At 41.6% G+C, this 20,663-nt stretch overlaps 1 protein-coding gene across 1 annotated transcript; it reads right to left on the minus strand.

Moving 5' to 3' along the window:
- Positions 1–326: 326 nt before the first annotated feature.
- On the minus strand, positions 327–18,082 carry LOC126998080 (origin recognition complex subunit 5-like). Its single transcript, XM_050859460.1, has 7 exons — positions 18,023–18,082; positions 10,594–10,597; positions 8,193–8,308; positions 4,690–4,879; positions 2,057–2,187; positions 1,129–1,268; positions 327–417 (listed from the first exon to the last, which is right to left on the minus strand). Exons 1-7 carry the CDS (start codon positions 18,080–18,082, stop codon positions 327–329), a joined length of 732 nt encoding a protein of 243 aa, XP_050715417.1.
- Positions 18,083–20,663: the final 2,581 nt, after the last annotated feature.

The following is a 20,663-nucleotide window of genomic DNA, read 5'->3' on the forward strand; positions in this document are numbered from 1 at the left end:
TCTCGTGTTGCTCTGCTGGGCTCGGCAGGGTCTGGCAGGAAATCGGACGCGTCAGAATCCGTGCCAGTACGCCTGTCCATCGTGAGAGCGGGCAAGATTCTGAAGCAGTAGCCTAAACATATCTCTGGCAGTGTTGCCAACGAATGGTCATCGAAAATTACCGAAAAGTAAATAAATTTAGCGCGAAAAAAGCAAAGCGGCTATAACCGCCCCCGGCCCTTCCGTGGAAAAGCGGCTATAGCCGCCTCCGGCCCTTTAGGGGTTAATAAGGGTACACAGCAATGCCTTACTGTACGAGTGTTTTGATTTACGAGCACAAAAATTCACTAAAAATCCCTTGGTTTACGAGTGGTGACTTGGTGTACGAGCATCCTGTTGGTGCAAGTTGAGGACGCAAGCGTGGGTTCCCTATGTTCACTATTGGACGAGAGTGCTCAGAGCGGAAAACAATGGGAATGGGGTCTCGGTCCACGCTGTACACTCGCAGAGGTAGCACCCTCACACTCATGTCCGTTTATGTTTGTGCTCAAGTGTGCGTTTGTTTTGGCTTACGAGTTTTTTGGTTTACAAGTAAAATTCTAGAACAAAGTAAGCTCATAAACTGAGGTATAACTGTATTACAGGTAACTCTCGATTTACATGAGTTTGGTTTACACTTTTTTTAAATAACGCGGGGTCCAAAATCCAAATAAATGTTTAATTTACACGTTTTTTCACTTATACGCGATATTTTATGGAATGGCCACCAGATGTCTCACACAACTGGACTCACACGGCGCCGCGGCCACACAGCTGAGCTCAGTTCTTCCCGCGCGCCACTTGAACAACAATACAGTACCCACGCTGCCACGCTACTAAACAACAACAACACCCTCGCTGCTGTGCTACCACGAGGGGAAGGGCACCCAGAGGAGGAACCATGAGAGGGAGAGGAGTCAGAGTGATACAGTAGGCAATAAAGGTACAAACCTACCTCTTGTTTGATTTACATTGTTTTTTATTTATGCGACCTCTTCAAGGACACAATACTCGCGTAAATCGAGAGTTACCTATAATCCCATTACAGCCACTTCTTATCTCCATACAGGAAAGACAAACTATGAGACAGTGACGGGAAGTAGTACATACCTGGACACTTCACGCAAGTACACTGTGCTCATGGCCTTCTTCAGGTGCGGCTCAATGTTCCTCCACAGTCGGCGGACGTCATCCTCTTCCACCTCCCCTCGGCGCACCGGCTCACAGTATTCGTCAAAGTGCAGCTGAACCTTGAAGGATACGGATATGTTTGCCAATTTTTATGCACTGTTGTGATCGGTATTCATCTATCTATATTCCTGACACCTCTTTTCCAGCATTTTCTCATGTGTCCGCTTACAGTTGCTTACTTCTTGCATGCCTCTCACTTCAAGCTTTGCCAGACTCTCAGAACAATCAATCCCTCCAGGAGTAAAACCAACGAATGGGGAGCCTGGCATAGCAGACGACACCACCATTGTTACTTCTGGTGTTTCACTACTTCAAAATTGCACCTTTTCCTTGACTGGGAGAGGACCACCTACCTAAGCAGCCTCCAGCCCCATAACATAACACTAGACTTCTGGGAGTGGTTTCGGGTAGTCACTAATCCAAGCCGCCTGATACATCTGCTTGCCTGAGATTTTTCAGTCCCCGCTGAGTGGCCTAAGACTACCCACGTGCTGTCCTGAAGACCGCCCATCAACCCAGACTCAAGAGGGACCGTCCAAGCACCATGAATGAGGTATGGGGGGCAGCATGAGCCAAGAATAGATGGCGCCTCTATAAACACTTGCCTGTGCCATGATGGGCTTGGGCCGACCACCAGGCCCCTGAAGAAAGCCTACTGGTACTATAGGCCATAGTGTAAAAAAGAAAGATAATAAAATAAAAAAAATAAAAGGTTATGGTCACAAATACTTGGGAATGACTCTTATTATGAAGACTTACACAATTGTTACATTATTTTTCTGGCTCATCAAAAGAACATATAGTGTATTAATACACATATAAAGTAAGAAAACAGAAACAAACAAACCTGGTGCATCAGCTCTGGTAAGTCTCTCGTTGCATGGTAAAACACGCTCAACACAAGACTGATGTAGTTCCCAAAGAATTCCTCGGAGGCAGTTGATGGTCGGAGCTTCTGCAAGATTTCCCGAAGTTCATCTGAAGTGAAAAAAAAAAAGAAGATAAGTCTAAGGATAAGTCTGAACAGGTAAGTGGTTAATTAATCCTATTTTTCTTTGTAGCGAGAGTCAATTTCAACGCGACATTGAACATAAGAACGTAAGGAGTCTGCAAGATGCCGGATGGCCTATACAGGGCAGCTCCTGTTATCCTAACCCCACCTTACCTCACTATCCATGAATTTATCCAACCTTTTCTTGAATGTATCTATGGTATTGGCACCCACAACATGGCTGTCAAGCCTGTTCCATTCATCTACCACTCTACTGGTGAACCAATTCTTGCCTATGTCTTTGCTGAATCTGAATTTATCTAACTTGAAACCATTGCTACATGTCCTACCTGGCTCTTTTACTTACCAGAAACCTATTGACATCCCCTTTATTAAAGCCCTTCATCCATTTATAGACTTCGATCAGGTCTCCTCGCAACCTTCGCCTTTCTAGCAAGTGTAGATTTAAATGCTCGACTCATGAAGTGTTGAGCCCCAGTGCTACAAATAAAACAGTCTGAAGCATCCAGAGGTCAAAAAATAGCTATGTTTTCCATTCCATAAAAAGTGTTATTGTTTTCTTCCACCAAATATGGCAGATATCTTCCTTCCCCACACAGGCCTTACGACCACTTTGCAGAAGCTGTGGGCATGACAACAAAGGCAGTACTAACCCCTTGGAGGCAGATTTCCTACATGAAGACATCACCAAGCTACAGAAATGGAACAAAAAGTGGCTGCTACAATTCAGTGAAGAGAAATGTAAAGTCCTGCACCTTGGAAAGGGATATCCAATATACCAATACCACATGGGAAACACTCCACTATCCACCAAGGAGGCAGAGAAAGACCTGGGAGTACATTTTACCAGGCTAACAGTGAAGGCAAAATCCATGCCAATCGCAGTGGACGGGTTAAGCAAAGCTTCAGTATTGGTTCCCTGACAGGGGGCCTGAAGACAGCCAGCATTATTCATGAGACAGACTGAGAGACATGGGATTCTGCCACAAGACTTCACAGCAAATGTACATAAGGAAGGAGTCCCTGGACATCATGTTTTAACCTATTTGTATTTACCTATTTGTCATATACAGGGCCTGAGCTCAATCTCAGTCAGTCCTGTCTCCCAATTTATATTTGTCCAACTTTTCCTTCATTATATGGACACTGCCTTCTTAACCAGGTAGCAGTGACGGGCCAAATTTGTGGCTTTACCGTGTAGCAGCGACGGGCCAAATTTGTGCCATGATATAAACCCCCGAAAATAGATGATACATAATCTGATCACAAATGCTTTGATATATATTATGAAATGGTTTGTGTGAGGGGTGATTTTTTATCATTTTTCTCGCATGGAGGGACCATTAAGAAACGTAATCCCCGCTGCTACCGGGTTAAACAATGTGGCTATTTAGTCCATTCCATGTATCCACACTCCTGTGAGGAAAACTGTACTTCTTTGTCTTTCAAACAAGTCCCCTTCCTCAATTTCTTGCTGTGTCCTCTTAGTTGCCTCCTCCCTTCCATCTCAATTAAATCATTTCTATCCAACACTTCCATTCCACTTGTATTCCTGTACAATGCTATCAGGTCTCCTCTTTCTCTTCTTTCTTCCAGTGTTGGTAGGCCCAGTCCCCCCAATCTAGTCTTGTATGACAGACTTGGTAGTTTTGGTACCATCTCAGTTGCAATCCTCTGAATCCTTTCAAGTTTCCTTATGTCCTTTTTCCTGGGGTGACCAAACAACCGCTGCATGCTCTAGCCTTGGTCTAATCAATGTTTTAATTATTTTCTTCACCATGTCTCCATCTAATGTGCCTCTGGATCAGTGCTCTATAGGCTCTGCAACAACACCAGGAGGATGGGAGGCAGGTGGTCTGAGGCTTCACTATAATCTATCCAAGCTGGTCACTCAGAACAATGATCACCCCACAGCTACAGGTTCACTCCTTTACAGCTCCTCTCTCTGTCCTGACATCATGAAGTGGACAGCTGTGCTAGTAATTTTTTAGTAGTCATCAATCACTTATAACATGATGATGAAAAAATGTAATTACTGCATTCTTTTTCCCATAGGATATAAAATGTCATAAAATAGCCTAAAAGAATGGCAGGTTAGTGCACATGACTTTCTACTCAAGCTCATCCCTATACTGTCCAAATCCCTTATGCAAGAGTTAACCAGCTTCTTCACTCTTTCATCCCTCACACAGGTAAATTCTGAAACAATCTTCCTTTGTCTGTATTTCCTCCTGCCTACAATTTGAACTCTTTCAAGCAGAAAGTATCAGAACACCTCTCCTCCGGAAATTGACCTCTCTTTTGGCCACTCCTCTGAACTCTTTTTTTATAGGAGCAGTGAGTAGCAGGCTTTTTTTTCATTATTGTTTTCTTTTTTATACCCTTGAGCCGTTTCCTTTACTGTAAAAAAAAAAAAGTGACATTCCCATCCATGGTAGCAATAAATATACCTATAGGTCACAACTCACCTTTGGTATACTGAGGAAAATGGATCACTAATGGCTCCATGAACCCAGTTGAGATGCGGAACTTGTCGACAGGGAGACTGGACATGAAGATCACAGTGATGTTGGTCCCTGAAGTGAACTCCTGTAGCCGACACAAACCTGGCAGGATGTTGGCGGCACAGTCCCTCAGACGCTCACTGTGTTCCATCAGCTGAAGGGAAGGACAGATACTATTAACCCCTTGACTGTAGATTTCCCACAAGAAGACATCACCAAGCTACAGGAATGGAACAAAAAGTGGCTGCTACAATTCAATGAAGAAAAATGTAAAGGCATCCACCTTGGGAGGGGAAATCTAGCATACCAATACCACAGAGGAAACACTCCACTATCCACCACAGAGGCAGAGAAAAACCTGGGAGCATATGTTACCAGGCTACCATTGTATGCCAAATCTGTGCCAATCGCAGAAGACAGGTTAACACTGACTGGATGTGATATACAAGAGAACTACATACTGTACATACTCATGTTATTACTGTTTAAAAAATAAATCTGACCATTTAGAAAAGTATTATCTGTGTAAAAGTCAACCCTCTAGACTTACATTTAAAAAGTTAAAAATTCAACTTTAATACAAGTATTCAAGTTAAAACTAGAACGGACCACGCTGACACCCTAGTAATATTCACGAACAAAAGCTAGTCAATGTTTTCTCAAAGGTCAGTACAACATTTTGGGGCAATAAATGGCAACTGTTGTTTGTCATATAAGTACAGAAGGAACAGCCAAAAACTAAATTGCATTTAGCTAAAATTTATTTGACCAAGAAAATCCATGTTGAAACTTTTTATTGAAAGAGTATACACCAGTCCCCCATATTCAAGGGTTAACGACTCTATGATTCACACATTCGCGGATTTCACCAAGTGCACAAAGGTGGATGCAAAAGAATATTCACGATGCCACCTCAAACATTCACACTCCACCTATACACTATTCATTCATTGCTAAGGAAGACAGTAAAATCTCACTTTCACCCGGTAGCAGGGATGGGCTAAATTTGTGGCTTTACTGTGTAGCAGCAACGGGCCAAATTTGTGCCATGATTTTAACCCCCAAAATAGATGATACATAATCTGATCACAAATGCTTTGATATATATTATGAAATGGTATGTGTGAGGGGTGATTTTTTCTCATTTTTCTTGCTTAGAGGGACCATAAAGAAACATGATCCCCGCTGCTACCGGGTTAATGAATAAATTTGGGGAAAGGAGTTATGTCATACCCAAAAAATCCATTATATCCAAGGGATCCAAAAGCAACGCAGTATATTATTATGGTCAAACCTTAACATCCGCGGGTATAACTCCCACTTTTGAACATCAGCGGGGTTGCCTGTGGATACTATCAGTTAGAGATTTGGGTATTTGCATGTTTTCTTCAGCACCTTTGTAGCCACCCACACCACATCTGGCTCAATACACACACACACACTCACACACACACACCCAGCCTTGTAATATGATTCCTAAGTCTTTTTCTTCCTTCACTGTGTCAATGATTGTCCCTCCCATCTTCTACACTCCACCTGGTCTATTTTTACTCTTGCCCACTTTCATTGTGTGACGTTTATTTTCACTGAACTCCATTTCCCATTCTTTACTCCATTCATGTATCTCACTTAAATCTTCCTGCAGCTTATTACAATTATCATCATCTCTTATTTTTCTAAGTAGTTTGGCATCATCTGCAAACATGCTCACGTAACTCTCTACTTTTACTGGCATATCATTTATATATAATATTAACACTATTGGCGCTAACACTGACCCCTGCGGCACTCCACTTGTGACCCTTCTACAATCTAATGTGTGTGTATTTACCTAGCTATGAAATACAGGAAAAAGAGGCGTACTAGGCTCGTACTGTCCCGTCTCCACAACGCTTATTATCCAGTTTGGCTTTAAATTCATGAATCGTTTTTGCACACACAGTCTCCTCGTCAAGTCCGTTCCATGTTGTTATGCTTCTGTATGGAAAACTGTACTTCTTGACGTCTCTCCTACAGTCGCTCTTCTTCAATTATTTACTATTCCCTCTCGTCTCACTCCTATCATGTACCACTAAGTCTTCCCTGTCCAATTTCTCCAATCCCTCTTGTATCCTGTATAATGCTATTAGGTCCCCTCTCTCTCTCTTCTTCTTTCCAGGGTTGTTAGTCCCAATTTCTCCAGTCTTTCTTCATAAGTATGTTCTCTCAGAGTTTCTGGTAGTTTGGTCGCTGCTCTCTGTATTCTTTCCAACTTTCTAATTTCTTTCTTCAATCTAGGTGACCACACTAATGCTGCATATTCCAGTCTTGGACGTATCATCGATGTTATTAGTTTCTTCACCATTTCTTCATCTTGATATGTAAATGCTGCTTTTATGTTTTAAGAAGATTGTACATTTCCCCAGTTATCCAATTTACATGCTTTCCAAAGGACAACTTGTCTGTTATGATCACTCCCAGATCTTTTTCCTGTTTTTTTCATGATTCTTTCATTACTCAGAGAGTAGTTCCCCAATATTCGTCTACTGCTCTTACCAAACTCCATCACACTACACTTCTTTGTATTGAATGTCATTTCCCATTTACGTGACCATTCGCTTATTCTATTGAGATCCTGGCTTAGGGCTACACAGTCTTCCTAATTAGCCACCCTCCTCATTATTTTAGCATCATCAGCAAACATATTCATATAGCTTGTCACCCCTTCTGTCATGTCATTTATATATATTACAAACATAATCGGAGCCAGCACCGATCCTTGGGGGACTCCACTCATCACTTCCGTCCAGCTTGATTTATTATTCCTAATTACTCTTCATCAAAAAGTCTATAATCCAATCCAACACTGAACCTCCCAGACCTCCAACATGATTGAGTTTCCATATTAATCGCTTGTGGGGTACTTTATCAAACGCTTTCTTTAAGTCCAGATACACACAATCTGACCAACTGTCCCTTTCCTGTATTATATCAATTACTCTTGAATAGAAGCTTATCAGATTAGTTACACAAGATCGTCCTCCTCTGAATCCAAATTGACTATTTGTTAATATATTGTTGCTTTCTAAATATTCCACCCATCTGATTTTTATAATTTTCTCACACATCTTTGCTACTAAGCTTGTTAATGACACTGGCCTATAGTTCAATGGATCTTCTTTACTTCCTCCTTTATATATTGGGATGATATTAGCCCATTTCCAGTCTATTGTTACCGTCCCTTGTGATAGTGAGACGTACATTAATCAAGTTGCTCAACTTTCCAGCCATTTGCTGGCTACACTCTTTTACCACCCAAATTGATATGCCATCCGGTCCCACTGATTTCCTTGCATCCAGTTCTTCCAATAATTTTCTAACTTCCTCTGTGAGTGAGTGTGTGTGTGTGTGTGTGTGTGTGTGTGTACCATCAATGAATAAACCTAACAGCACAACCTGATGATGACTGACCCAACCTATGTACTTACAATGGCCATCCTTGGCTGACCGAAGCTGGTGCTGGCAGCGTCCAACTGACGAACAAACTCTCCAAGGCTGTCACAGGTGATGGGAGAGAGCTGGCCGCTGGAGTGTGGGGAGGAGCCTGCAAATACACAGACTGATAGAGATGATACAGAAGGGTCTGAATACAAACATTTCAGGTGATAGAGGAACATGGAGGCGGCTCATTAAAAACAGCGACCCTGTATAAAGACAGGTTAATAAAGCTGACGAAGAAGATAAATGTCAGTGTCAAAACCTTGAGTGTCACATTCATTAACAATAACGCATAACATTGATTCACGCCAAACACGTTATGGTTGGCACCCAATGCTCACTTGCTGGGTACTTAAATAACAGTTGTCCATGGGGGGCATTTATTTTAAGGAATAATGAAAAATATGCCATTAGATGTCTTTTGGCCAGATTATGTTTCAGGAGCAAAAAACTCCAAATCATAGCTTTCTTATTTTGTTCATTAAATTTCATAGCAAACTCTCCCTGCGAGTAAATTTTGAGATCAAATGCTGGGACTTTTTTATTTTTATTTTGGGGTCTAACATTTATTCATTAACCCAGTAGCAGCAGGGATCATGTTTCTTAATGGTCCCTCCAAGCGAGAAAAATTAGAAAAAATCATCCCTCACACAAACCATGTCATAATATATATCAAAGCTTTTATGATCAGATTATGTATCATTTATTTTTGGGGGTTTATATCACGGCACAAATTTGGTCCGTCGCTGCTACACGTTAAAGCCACAAATTTGGCCCGTCACTGCTACCGGGTCAAACATACAAGTCTCAGTGCAGTCATACCTCAGTTTACAAGCTTAATTCGTTCTGGAATTTGCTTGTAAACCAAAAAACTTGTAAACCAAAATGAACACACACTGTGGTGCTGAAAACACAAATATCACACACTAGAGCACAAACGGAAATGGACACGAGCCCATGGGTGCTACCTCTGTGAGTGTACAACGCGGAATGAGACCCCATACCCATTGTTTTCTGCTCTGAGCGCTCTCGTCTAGCGGTGAACAAAGGGAACCCACGCTCATGCCTTCAACATGTACAAACAGGATGCTCATACACCAAGTCATCACTCATAAACCAAGGCATTTTTAGTGAATTTTTTTGCTTGTAAATCAAAACACTCGTAAAGTAAGACACTCGTAAATTGAGGTATGACTGACTATGCAAAGGTGACACTATACAGCACACTGGAGCACCAACGCCTCCAGACACCTATACTCACTGTGGAGCTGAGAAAGCACTGCCTCATACAGCACTTGGGGGGAGTACACTTCTATGCAGTTGACGTGGCTCATGCGAATTCCAAGGCTCTTCAAGACATGGACAGCCACCAGAGTCTTGCCAGTTCCACTATAGCCATGGAGGAATAGACTGCTGGGTAATGGGCTGCCCTCCTGGAAAAGAAAAGGATGTCCTCACCTTCGTAAACAAGCCACCTAAAGGGGCTATTACATTGGGCAAATTCTCCGTGGATCTTCAGTCAAACCGTGATTTCCGCTGGCGTGATTCTCATTTGTTTTTTTGTTTTTGCTGCTGCTGATGATGATGCGTAATACCGTCCTCCTTTGGTGAAATCTACCGTAGCTTTGGAAGATCGTGGACACGTCAGAAAACCACGGAAATATGAGAACCACGTCAGCGGAAATCGTGGTTTGACTGAAGATCCACGGAAAATTTGCCCAGTGTAATAGCCTCTTGAGTCATTATTTTTACTTTACAGGAAATAGGAAAAGAACTGTCATTATCTCATTTGGCTTAACATCTAGGCAAAAATGAAAAGGCCAATTATAAAACACTCAAACCCTGAATGACGAAAGCAACTATACAAAAACAGGCGTCATGTTTAAAAAAAAATTGATGTAGACAAAAACCTGGAAATCACTGAAAAATGACTTAGGCAATTACTTTATGAGGGTGACGATGTGTTGGTGGCAGCAGAATGAAATACACAAAACATCTAATTTCATACGATTATATTACCATGTTTTCCAGTGCATCTGACGCACCTTTTGATTAAGCCACACCTCTGTTTTCAAAGGTTTACTGCCATCTGTTCAACATCACCAAGCTCTTTTATTGTTACTCTGCTTCCTAGTAAATCAAATAAACCACAAAAAATCCACAAAGTTCATAAAAAAATGTGGTACAGATTAACTCTAAATAAATTTTCGACTGGAGGTAATTTTCCGCAATTCTAAGACTATAGTGAAACCAAATTGGCGAGTCCGTTGTGGCGTTGGCTCCCGTCCCGTTGGTCCTTTCCTCCCCTCTGCTCTCCCACACAGTCCCGACACCTATCTCTTCCTCTCACATGTTAGCTATAGGTGTGCCAAAGCGCCAAAACGGACTCACCAATCTGGTTTCACAATAGGAATTGAATCAGTGCAAAACAGAACCCCATGGAGACTCGTTACTGTGAGATAAATAGGTTACAGAGAGATGAATATCCAAAACTGCACTCAATTCAAGATCGCAGAGCAAGGCCACATACTCCCACTTTCATGCTAACAGAATTCCAAGTAAATCTTATCTTTTTGTTTATGGTTGTCAGGTGAAAAGTTTTAAAGAAAGAAGCATTCATTACAGTCTGTTCCACGAGTGCTGGTGGAGATTTTCCTTCAGCGGTGGACTCGCGGACTTGGCGTCATTGCTTGACTGACAGTCTCTGCGCCACTCATTGGCTGTGTTTTACTAGATCTAAGCAGCGGCTATTTTGTTCGTCATGACATGGCCTACTATCTCTCGCTCTCTGCTACCTCTTAAAATCAACACTGTTGGTATATAATTGTAGTTATTCTTATAATTGCTCTTCCTTATGGCTATTTATTAGTTTATTACCCACAAATATTAGAAACATATTTCAGGAATAATGACAACACGATGAAAGAAATGAGAAGGTCTTTGCCTTTGGCCAATGTTTCCGTTATGACTCCATAGCATCACTACACATTTTTTTTTTTTTTTTTTTTTACATCAAAGGAGGCAGCTCAAGGGCACAAAAAAAAGGAAACAATAATAAAAAAAAAAGCCCGCTACTCGCTGCTCCTAAAAAAGAATCAAAAGAGGTGGCTGAAAGAGAGGTCAATTTCAGGAGAGGTGTCCTGATACCCTTCTCTTGAAAGAGTTCAAGTTGTAGGCAGGAGGAAATACAGATGAAGGAAGATTGTTCCAGAGTTTACCAGCGTGAGGGATGAAAGAGTGAAGATGCTGGTTAACTCTTGCATAAAGGGTTTGGACAGTATAGGGATGAGCATGAGTAGAAAGTCGTGTGCAGCGGGGCCGCGGGAGGGGGGGAGGCATGCAGTTAGCAAGTTCAGAAGAGCAGTCAGCGTGGAAATATCGATAGAAAATAGAACGAGAGGCAACATCGCGACGGAATTTAAGAGTTAGAAGACTATCAGTAGGAGGAGGAGAGCTGATGAGATGAAGAGCCTTAGACTCTACTCTGTCCAGAAGAGCTGTGTGGGTGGAGCCCCCCCACACGTGAGATGCATACTCCATACGAGGGCGGACAAGGCCCCTGTATATGGATCGCAACTGCGTGGGGGAGAAGAACTGGCGGAGACAATACAGAACGCCCAACCTCGAGGAAGCTGATTTAGCGAGAGATGAGATATGAAGTTTCCAGTTGAGATTTTGAGGTAAGGATAGACCGAGGATGTTTAGTGTTGAAGATGGTGATAGCTGAGTGTTGTTGAAGAATAGAGGATAGGTGTTTGGAAGATTGTGTTGAGTTGATAGGTGGAGAAATTGAGTTTTTGAGGCATTGAAGGACATAAGGTTCCTTCTGCCCCGATCGGAAATGATAGCAAGGTCTGAGGTTAAGCATTCTGCAGCCTCCAGTCTGGAGTCGTGTACTTCCTATGACATTATGACTAAGCCAGGACTAAAAATATGCCAAGAAATTTTACAATAAATATGTTAATTAGACTGTAGCCTTAGCACGCTGTAGTAGTAAAAATTAGTAAAAAAAGACTAGCCTCAACATTCACTGGACATTGTTTATGTGCAGTTCTGACTTAGTTTTGTTATGAATGTTGTTTCAGATTAATTTATAATAGTTCAAAAGGCACATACTTATCAATAAAGATATTATTGCATTAGTTTTTATCAGTGCAATGTTACCTTACAACTCACAAAGAGTCTTGGTAGGAATACAAAGTCAATTTTATGCACACCAGAACAAGTTAAGAATTGGCCAATGGCGCAGTACCATCACCCATGCAATGATATCACGTCCGCGAGTCCACCCCTGAAGGAAAATCTCCGCCAGCTCTCGTGGAACCGATGCGTATACAGTAGATACATATCAACTCAGAGTGAGGCTGACAAACTAGAGTTGGACAGAATTCGCCGCGAAACCAAGAAATTAATAAAACGAAGCAAGAAAAATCTTGAAGAATATATAGCGGAAACGAGTAAATCTAATCCTAAAGAATTTTTTAGCTATGTAAAAAATAAAAAGTCGCTCACTTGTGGTATCGGACCGCTTGCTAATGATAATGGTAACCACACGAACGATGAAAATTAAATGGCTACAATCTTAATTAACTTTTTCGCATCCGTATTTACCGACGAAGATTGTTTATCACCTCAACTGCCGGAGGTTAGAAGGACCGAAAAGATGTTAAGTGGCGTGCTCATCGTAGAAAGTGACACAATTGAAAAGATTAAAGTAAGCAAAGCTCCTGGTCCAGACAAAATTACCCCTAGGGTCTTAAAAGAAATCAAACATCAAATTTGTAAACCGCTCTCCATCATATTCAATAAATCTTTAACAGCTGGAAAAGTTCCGTCGGATTGGAAACTTGCAAATGTCACACCAATTTTCAAAAAGGGGGACAAGTCTCATCCAGGAAACTATCGACCAATTAGCCTGACATCAATTGTTTGTAAGTTAATGGAGACTATCATTCGCGACAATATGGTGAAATTCTTCGAAGAAAATAACATAATAAATAATTCGCAACATGGCTTCCGTAGTAAACGTTCGTGTTTGACTAACTTACTTGATTTTTTTCATTATATTTTTGAGGTGTTCGATGAAAGCAGATCAGTAGATATCATATATCTGGATTTTTAAAAGGCATTTGATAAGGTCCCCCACCAACGATTGCTCAGCAAACTATTGGCGCACGGTATCTCGGGTAACATTCACAACTGGCTTGTAGACTGGCTCTCTGAGCAGAAACAGAGTACAGGAAATCCCCGATATACGAAAGCTCGATGTACGAAAATTCGGATATACGAAAGTGAAAAATATAGGACAATTTTCGGTTCACGAAAGACATGCTTCGCATATACGAAAAGTACGACAGTTTCGCGCCCACTGTTTCTGACCGATGTCTATATCGTCGCCCCGCTTGTCAACAGCCTCACGCTTTTCGCAGTGATTAGGCAGCAAGTGTCCATGTCCAGTCCCTCCACTTCAACGCTCATCACTTAGCGTTGCCAGTTTATGAACCCCTTGCTTCACTCGAATCAAACACATCCCAGCCAGCGTGAGGAAACGTGAGGGTGATGGAGGGTTGGGGGGCTTGGAGTGGTCGGTGGTGTACTGTTTGGCACGTGTTTCGCACGAGTCGAAACTGGCCTTTCACAGCTTGGGAAGTAAACATTGGCAATGTTAAGTGATGAGTTGTAGTGACGAGTTAGAGGATTGTCCTAACATGTAATGCATTTCTATAACAGTAAAGGAACAGGAAATGGTAATTGTTTTTAATTATTTATGAGCCTTGCGTTTCATTGTATTGTGAGTAGTAAATTGCTTTTAAGCATAGTTATATTTAACTTTTTTTTTTTTTTTTTTTTGGGCTGGTCCCTAACCCCCCTATTTATTAACAATCCTATGGGGGAAATGGCTTCGATATACGAAAAATCGATAAACGAAAGGTTTTTTCAGTCCCTAACCCTTTCGTATATAGGGGATTTCCTGTAGTTCTAAACGGTGTTACATCTAACTGGCTCGACATCAGAAGCAGCGTACCTCAAGGATCAGTGCTTGGCCCCATGCTCTTCTTAATTTATGTTAATGATATCGATGATGGGCTCACTTGCAAAGTATCAAAATTTGATGATGACACAAAAATTGCTAGTAAAGTAACTGCGACACTCAACGAAGAAGCTTTACAATCAGATCTAGATCGACTTGCACGTTGGGCCAATCAATGGCAAATGAAATTTAACGTTGACAAATGTAAAGTGTTGCACATCGGAAAAAATAACAATCGTGTTCAGTACATAATGAATGGCAAACAACTTTCTGCAGTAAGTAAAGAAAAAGATCTTAGAATCACTATATCAAGCGATTTAAAGCCCGGTCAGCATTGTTCAGAGGTAGTTAAAACTGCAAACAAATTGGTTGGCTTCATCGGACGAGTCTTTAATAATAAATCGGAAAAAGTAATATTAAAACTGTATTATTCGTTGGTTCGACCCCGTCTAGAGTACTGTGTACAGTTTTGGTCTCCCTATTACAGAAAAGACATAGAAAAGTTGGAACGGGTTCAATGAAGAGTAACAAAGATGATTCCTAGGTTGAGAAATTTATCATATGAACAAATTTATTCAGTCTATCAAAACAAAGAATGCGAGGCGATCTAATAGAAGTGTTTAAAATGTTCAAAGGATTCAGTGATATTAATGCGGAAGATTACTTCATAACTGATCGATCAAACAGAACAAGAAGAAATCACAATTTGAAGATAAGTGGTAAAAGATTCTCGTCGCACGAAGCTAAACACTTCTTCAATCGAGTTGTTAATGTTTGGAACTCTCTACCCTGTGATGTCGTTGATAGTACAACAGTTATGGCCTTCAAGAATAGATTAGACAAGTGTTTTGAATCCAACCAGCAACTGAGATATTACTCATTGTCGTAATAACGTTAAGTTCTTTCAAATACTGGTGTCCTTGTCCGCTTTTATCGCCCGGTTAATGGTAGCAATAATGGTTGCTCTTTCCTCTTTCCTACATAATTTCCATGCAGTTTTTCCATGCTGCATGGTGCTTTTTCCTTTCCTGCCAGCTTTGGCTGGAGGGATGGGGGGTGGGGAGGTGCCTTCGCCTTTGCTGTCCTTCATCTTCCACTTTTGATTAGATAGTTAGTGTAGCTTGTCACAAACAGCCTCGTAAGGACCAGCAGGTCTGCTGTTGTTTGTTCTTCCTTTGTGTTCCTTTGTGACTACATATAGTAAATAATTCACATGGGTTGATATGCTTAACCCGTCTGCTGCAATTGCCGCGGATTTTGCCTTCACTGGTAGCCTGGTAACATACTTCCAAGTCTTTCTCTGCCTCTGTGGTGGATAGTGGAGTGTTTCCAATGTGGTATTGGTATGCTGGATATCCCCTCCTAAGGTGCATGACTTTTCATTTTTCTTCACTGAATTGTAGCAGCCACTTTTTGCTCCATTCCTGCAGCTTGGTGATGTCTCCTTGTAGGAAATCCCAAGCCAAGGGGTTAAGCAGTGATAAGCACCTGAATTTGAATAAGAAAGTGGCACTGACTTCATGGTGAGCACTCAACAGTTAAGTGAGATTTTATCGACTAGGTAAGGGAGAGCGGTGATGATTCAGGCAGTGGGATGGTCCAGACATTGCATTTATTGTAAAACGTATGGGACTGAGTGCCACGAGATCTCACATGAATGTGCAAAACTTTGTTGCCTTGGCCCATGCAGGACAACCACGCTGTACTTTTCAATGCAAGTCAACTCAAAATCTCAACTGGAAACTTCATATCTCATCTCTTACTAAATCAGCTTCCTCGAGGCTGGGCGTTCTGTACCATCTCCGCCAGTTCTTCTCCCCTGCACAGTTGCTGTCCATATACAGGGGCCTTGTCCGCCCTCGTATGGAGTATGCATCTCATGTGTGGGGGGGCTCCACTCACACAGCTCTTCTGGACAGAGTGGAGGCTAAGGCTCTTCGTCTCATCAGCTCTCCTCCTCATACTGATAGTCTTCTACCTCTTAAATTCCGCCGCAATGTTGCCTCTCTTTCTATCTTCTATCGATATTTCCACGCTGACTGCTCTTCTGAACTTGCTAACTGCATGCCTCCCCCCCTCGACTTTCTACTCATGCTCATCCCTATACTGTCCAAACCCCTTATGTAAGAGTTAACCAGCATCTTCACTCTTTCATCCCTCACGCTGGTAAACTCTGGAACAATCTTCCTTCATCTGTATTTCCTCCTGCCTACGACTTGAACTCTTTCAAGAGGAGGGTATCAGGACACCTCTCCTCCTGTATTTGATCTTCCTTTCGGCCACCTCTTTTGCTTTACTTTAGGAGCAGCGAGTAGCGGGCTTTTTTTTTATTATTGTTTTCTTTTTTTGTTGCCCTTGAGCTGCCTCCTTTGTTGTAAAAAAAAAAAAAAAAAAGTCAGATGTTTTTTTTACCCTTCTATGTAATATTTTCAGGGTGTATCATAAGCTCTCACTTTATTATTATTATTATTATTTTTTTTTTTTTTACGTCTACGCCTATAGCGCCAGTAGGCTTGCTTGAGGGGCCCATCCCGTCATGGCGCAGGCAAGTGCTTATAGTGGCGCCATCTTCACTTTATTAATATGGCAAGTGGAAGATTGTGCATTATCAAGGTGAAGCAGTAATGCATGGCGAAGGTACTGCCATAGACCACAAACACCAAGCTCTCCAGTTGGAAGTGAAGTGTGACTGGCCATTTACTTTTTATAGATTCGTGATGGTTTGGACAGTTGATTTTTCATTATTTTTATTGATTTTATACCAAAAAATAAAAAAAAAGTTCCAAGTTGCTTGATTTATATTCAGACAGTGTGCACGTGAAGGAAGGAGGAAGCCACAATGTTATAGTTTTCCTTGTTTCATTTTTTTCTTGTAAATACAGAGGATATTTTTGTACTTACACAAATGTCTTTAAAATGGCAATTTTTTGCTTATCACGTAACCTTAACCTAAACTTGTTATATTTAGATTGTGCTGAGTAACATGAGTGCCAGCACCATCCCACCTCCCTGGCCAAACCATCACCGCACGTAAGGAAGGTCCAGACGATATAGAAACGTGTGCTTCATCACCTGCTGCTGAAAACTGGGAATAGCTACGAGTGTGATATTAACAAAATGAGCCAGATGATGCAGCAACATTTTGAGATAAACAAAATATTACACTACTGATTTTTTTAGGAATTAAGAATTAAGTCAATACAAGGAGGTTCATCAAAATCTTCCTTACTTCCCCAAAGATAAGAACTATAGACAGACAGAAAGATATAACGAGGTGATTGCTGCAGCAATCTTTAACCCAGTAGCAGCAAGGATCATGTTTCTTAATGGTCCCTCTAAGTGAGAAAAATGAGAAAAATCATCACTCAAACAAACCATTTCATAATATATATCAAAGCATTTGTGATCAGTTTATGTATCATCTATTTTGGGGGGTTTATATCATGGCACAAATTTGGCCCGTCGCTGCTACACGGTAAAAGCACAAATTTGGCCCGTCACTGCTACCGGGTTTAAAAAAACAGATTCTTGGTTTTAAAGTTCGTCTGCCTATAAAATATTATTCAGAAGGTTTACTTTGGCACCAAAATATACCCTTGTCTGGTCAAGAATAATCAGGAGCCTTCCATTTATCACATGCTTATTAAATCTTCACTACACAAAGAGTTATCAGCAAACATCATCTGTATTGATTTATATTAGCACCGAGCTTCAGTCATTTTTGAAGAATTATGTTTTGCACTTGGCTTGTCTTCTCTAGTGTAAAGAAAAGAGCTGAAACAGTCCTACCTTCCCCAGGAGGCCAGACAGCTGCCTCATTTGTGCCTCGCGTCCGCACACCTCCGCCATCGCTGCCTTCCTGTGAACAAAAAGAGAGAGGTTAGGTTAGGTTAGGTGCTGAGGCTTCTGAGTACAATACTACCAGGGATGACTGTTAAATACCACTCAAACTTACTTTTAACATACATTAGTGCCCATCTTGTATCAGTCTACTACGATATTCTTTAACCCATCCGCTGCAATTGGCATGGATTTGGCCTTCACTAGTAGCCTGGTACCATATACTCCCAGGTCTTTCTCTGCCTCTGTGGTGGATAGTGGAGTGTTTCCCATGTGGTATTGGTATGCTGGATATCCACTCCCAAGGTGCATGACTTTACATTTTTCTTCATTGAATTGTAGCAGCCACTTTTTGCTCCATTCCTGCAACTTGGTGATGTCTTCTTGTAGGAAATCCACAGTCAAGGGGTTAACACACATGAGTGCCCATCTTGTATCAGTCTACATACAAGGATATTTTTTAAGCATGTACTAAACCCTCCATTTCATAAAACTATTTACCAAAAGAGGTCCCTCATCATCATTTATTTATTGTGGTAAAAAGTGACATGAAGCTTTAGATTCGCAATTCCTCTGAACTGTTTACTTTGACATTCATTCAGTTGGTCGAGAACCTCACAAAGGTTAGGTGTCTCTCTTCCTCCGTCATGTGTTCTACTATGTGTTTTGCGTTTGTTTTGTTTGTGTGTGCCGTTTTTCTCCTTAGGTGTACCCAGTGGTGTTAATTGTTCTGGTTGTGTTAAGTGTTCGGCTTGTGTGTTTTGTCCAACATCTCAACAATAAGGCCTCAGCCCTGGTTTACTTAGTTTACTTCAATTTACTGTTCAAACAATTTAATCATTATGGAATGACTTCTTTGCTTTGAGCACTTTAACACAAACCCAGTACTTGTTACAAAGGAGTGGACCCACGGACTGGCTCAAGACCTTTTTAACCCATCCGCTGTGATTGCCACGGATTTGGCCTTCACTGGTAGCCTGATAACATACAGTCCCAAGTCTTTCTCTGCCTTTGTGGTGGATAGTGGTGTTTCCCATGTGGCATTGGTATGCTGGATATCCACTTTGACCTTGCTTTTGGCCACCTCTTTTGTTTCTTTTCTAGGAGCAGCGAGTAGCGGGCTTTTTTTTTTATTGTTTTCTTTTTTTGGTGCCCTTGAGCTGCCTCCTTTGTTGTAAAAAAAAAAAAAATGACTTTACATTTTTCTTCATTGAATTGTAGCAGCCACTTTTTGCTCCACTCCTGTAGCTTGGTGATGTCTCCTTGTGGGAAATCCGCAGCCAAGGGGTGACTGTACAGAAGACTGCCCCTACACTGGATAAACTTGTTATTCTCATGAACTACAAACAAAAAGGAAAACAAGAAACAAAAAACACCGTCAAGAAATGTTAATAATCAGACCGTCAGGAAAAGCAAGACAACCTTAAACATATAAAGAAACCCAAGACATCATCATCATCATAATTTCGTTTAACGTACATTTTCACTCTTCCTGAGTGGTTGCAGAGCGAAAGTACTATTGGTTGCGGACTTGTTACTCATAAACTACATTGCTCCGCGTGTGAATGACTACATGTTGGACCGTGATACGTATTGCAAGGCTTGACGTCTTTGTATGTGAAACTGAGGCACTTGCTTGCTACTCGCAGGCAAGGTACTGGTGAATCCCTGGGGCAATTCCTCCAGGCACTGTGACTCCTTGCCAAAGACTGTCGGTTTAAAGCTGTAACTGCGGAGGAAGCGAGTGACAACTATGGGCCATATTAATAAACATTTCGTTGCCCAAGTTCACATATTTGACAAGGCTTTCGTAGGAGTTTTGGGCATTTCCAGGAGTAGTTTTATGACCCTGGTGGTAGTTTGACCCTTCCTCTGTATTGGAATCTGATTGACACCCTCTCTGACCTTTTTCTAGAAATAGTTGATGTGAGAAGCAAATGTGTCTTAATTTTTTTTTTTTTTTTTTTTTTTACAACAAAGGAGGCAGCTCAAGGGCACACACAAAAAAAATAATAATAAAAAAAAAAGCCCACTAATCGCTGCTCCCATAAAAGAACCAGAAGAGGTGGCTAAAAGCAAGGTCAAATTCGAGAGGAGAGGTGTCCTGATACCCTCCTCTTGAAAGAGTTCAAGTCGTAGGCAGGAGGAAATAAAGATGAAGGAAGATTGTTCCAGAGTTTACCAGCGTGAGGGATGAAAGAGTGAAGATGCTGGTTAACTCTTGCATAAGGGGTTTGGACAGTATAGGGATGAGCATGAGTAGAAAGTTGTGTATAGCGGGGCCGCGGGAGGGGGAGGGGCATGCAGTTAGCAAGTTCAGAAGAGCAGTCAGCGTGGAAATATCGATAGAAGATAGAAAGAGAGGCAACATCGCAGCAGAATTTAAGAGGTAGAAGACTATCAGTAGGAGGAGGAGAGCTGATGAGACGAAGAGCCTTAGCTTCCACTCTGTCCAGAAGAGCTGTGTGGGTGGAGCCCCCCAACACGTGAGATGTATACTCCATACAAGGGCAGACAAGGCCCCTGTATATGGATAACAACTGCGCGGGGGAGAAGAACTGGCGGAGACGATACAGAAAGCCCAACCTCG

The sequence above is a fragment of the Eriocheir sinensis genome, chromosome 2 (genome assembly GCF_024679095.1).
Source record: "Eriocheir sinensis breed Jianghai 21 chromosome 2, ASM2467909v1, whole genome shotgun sequence".
In the NCBI taxonomy this organism is placed as follows: Eukaryota; Metazoa; Arthropoda; class Malacostraca; order Decapoda; family Varunidae; genus Eriocheir; species Eriocheir sinensis.

Bases quoted from the DNA above. Each gene is read 5' to 3' on its own strand.
- LOC126998080 (XM_050859460.1), bottom strand. From the start codon at position 18,082: ATGGCGGAGGTGTGCGGACGCGAGGCACAAATGAGGCAGCTGTCTGGC. The intron at 4,880-8,192 runs GTAAGTACATAG...CCTTCCCTTCAG, and splicing joins GTCAGCCAAGGATGGCCATT to CTGATGGAACACAGTGAGCG. The intron at 2,188-4,689 runs GTGAGTTGTGAC...TTTTCACTTCAG, and splicing joins TTTTCCTCAGTATACCAAAG to ATGAACTTCGGGAAATCTTG.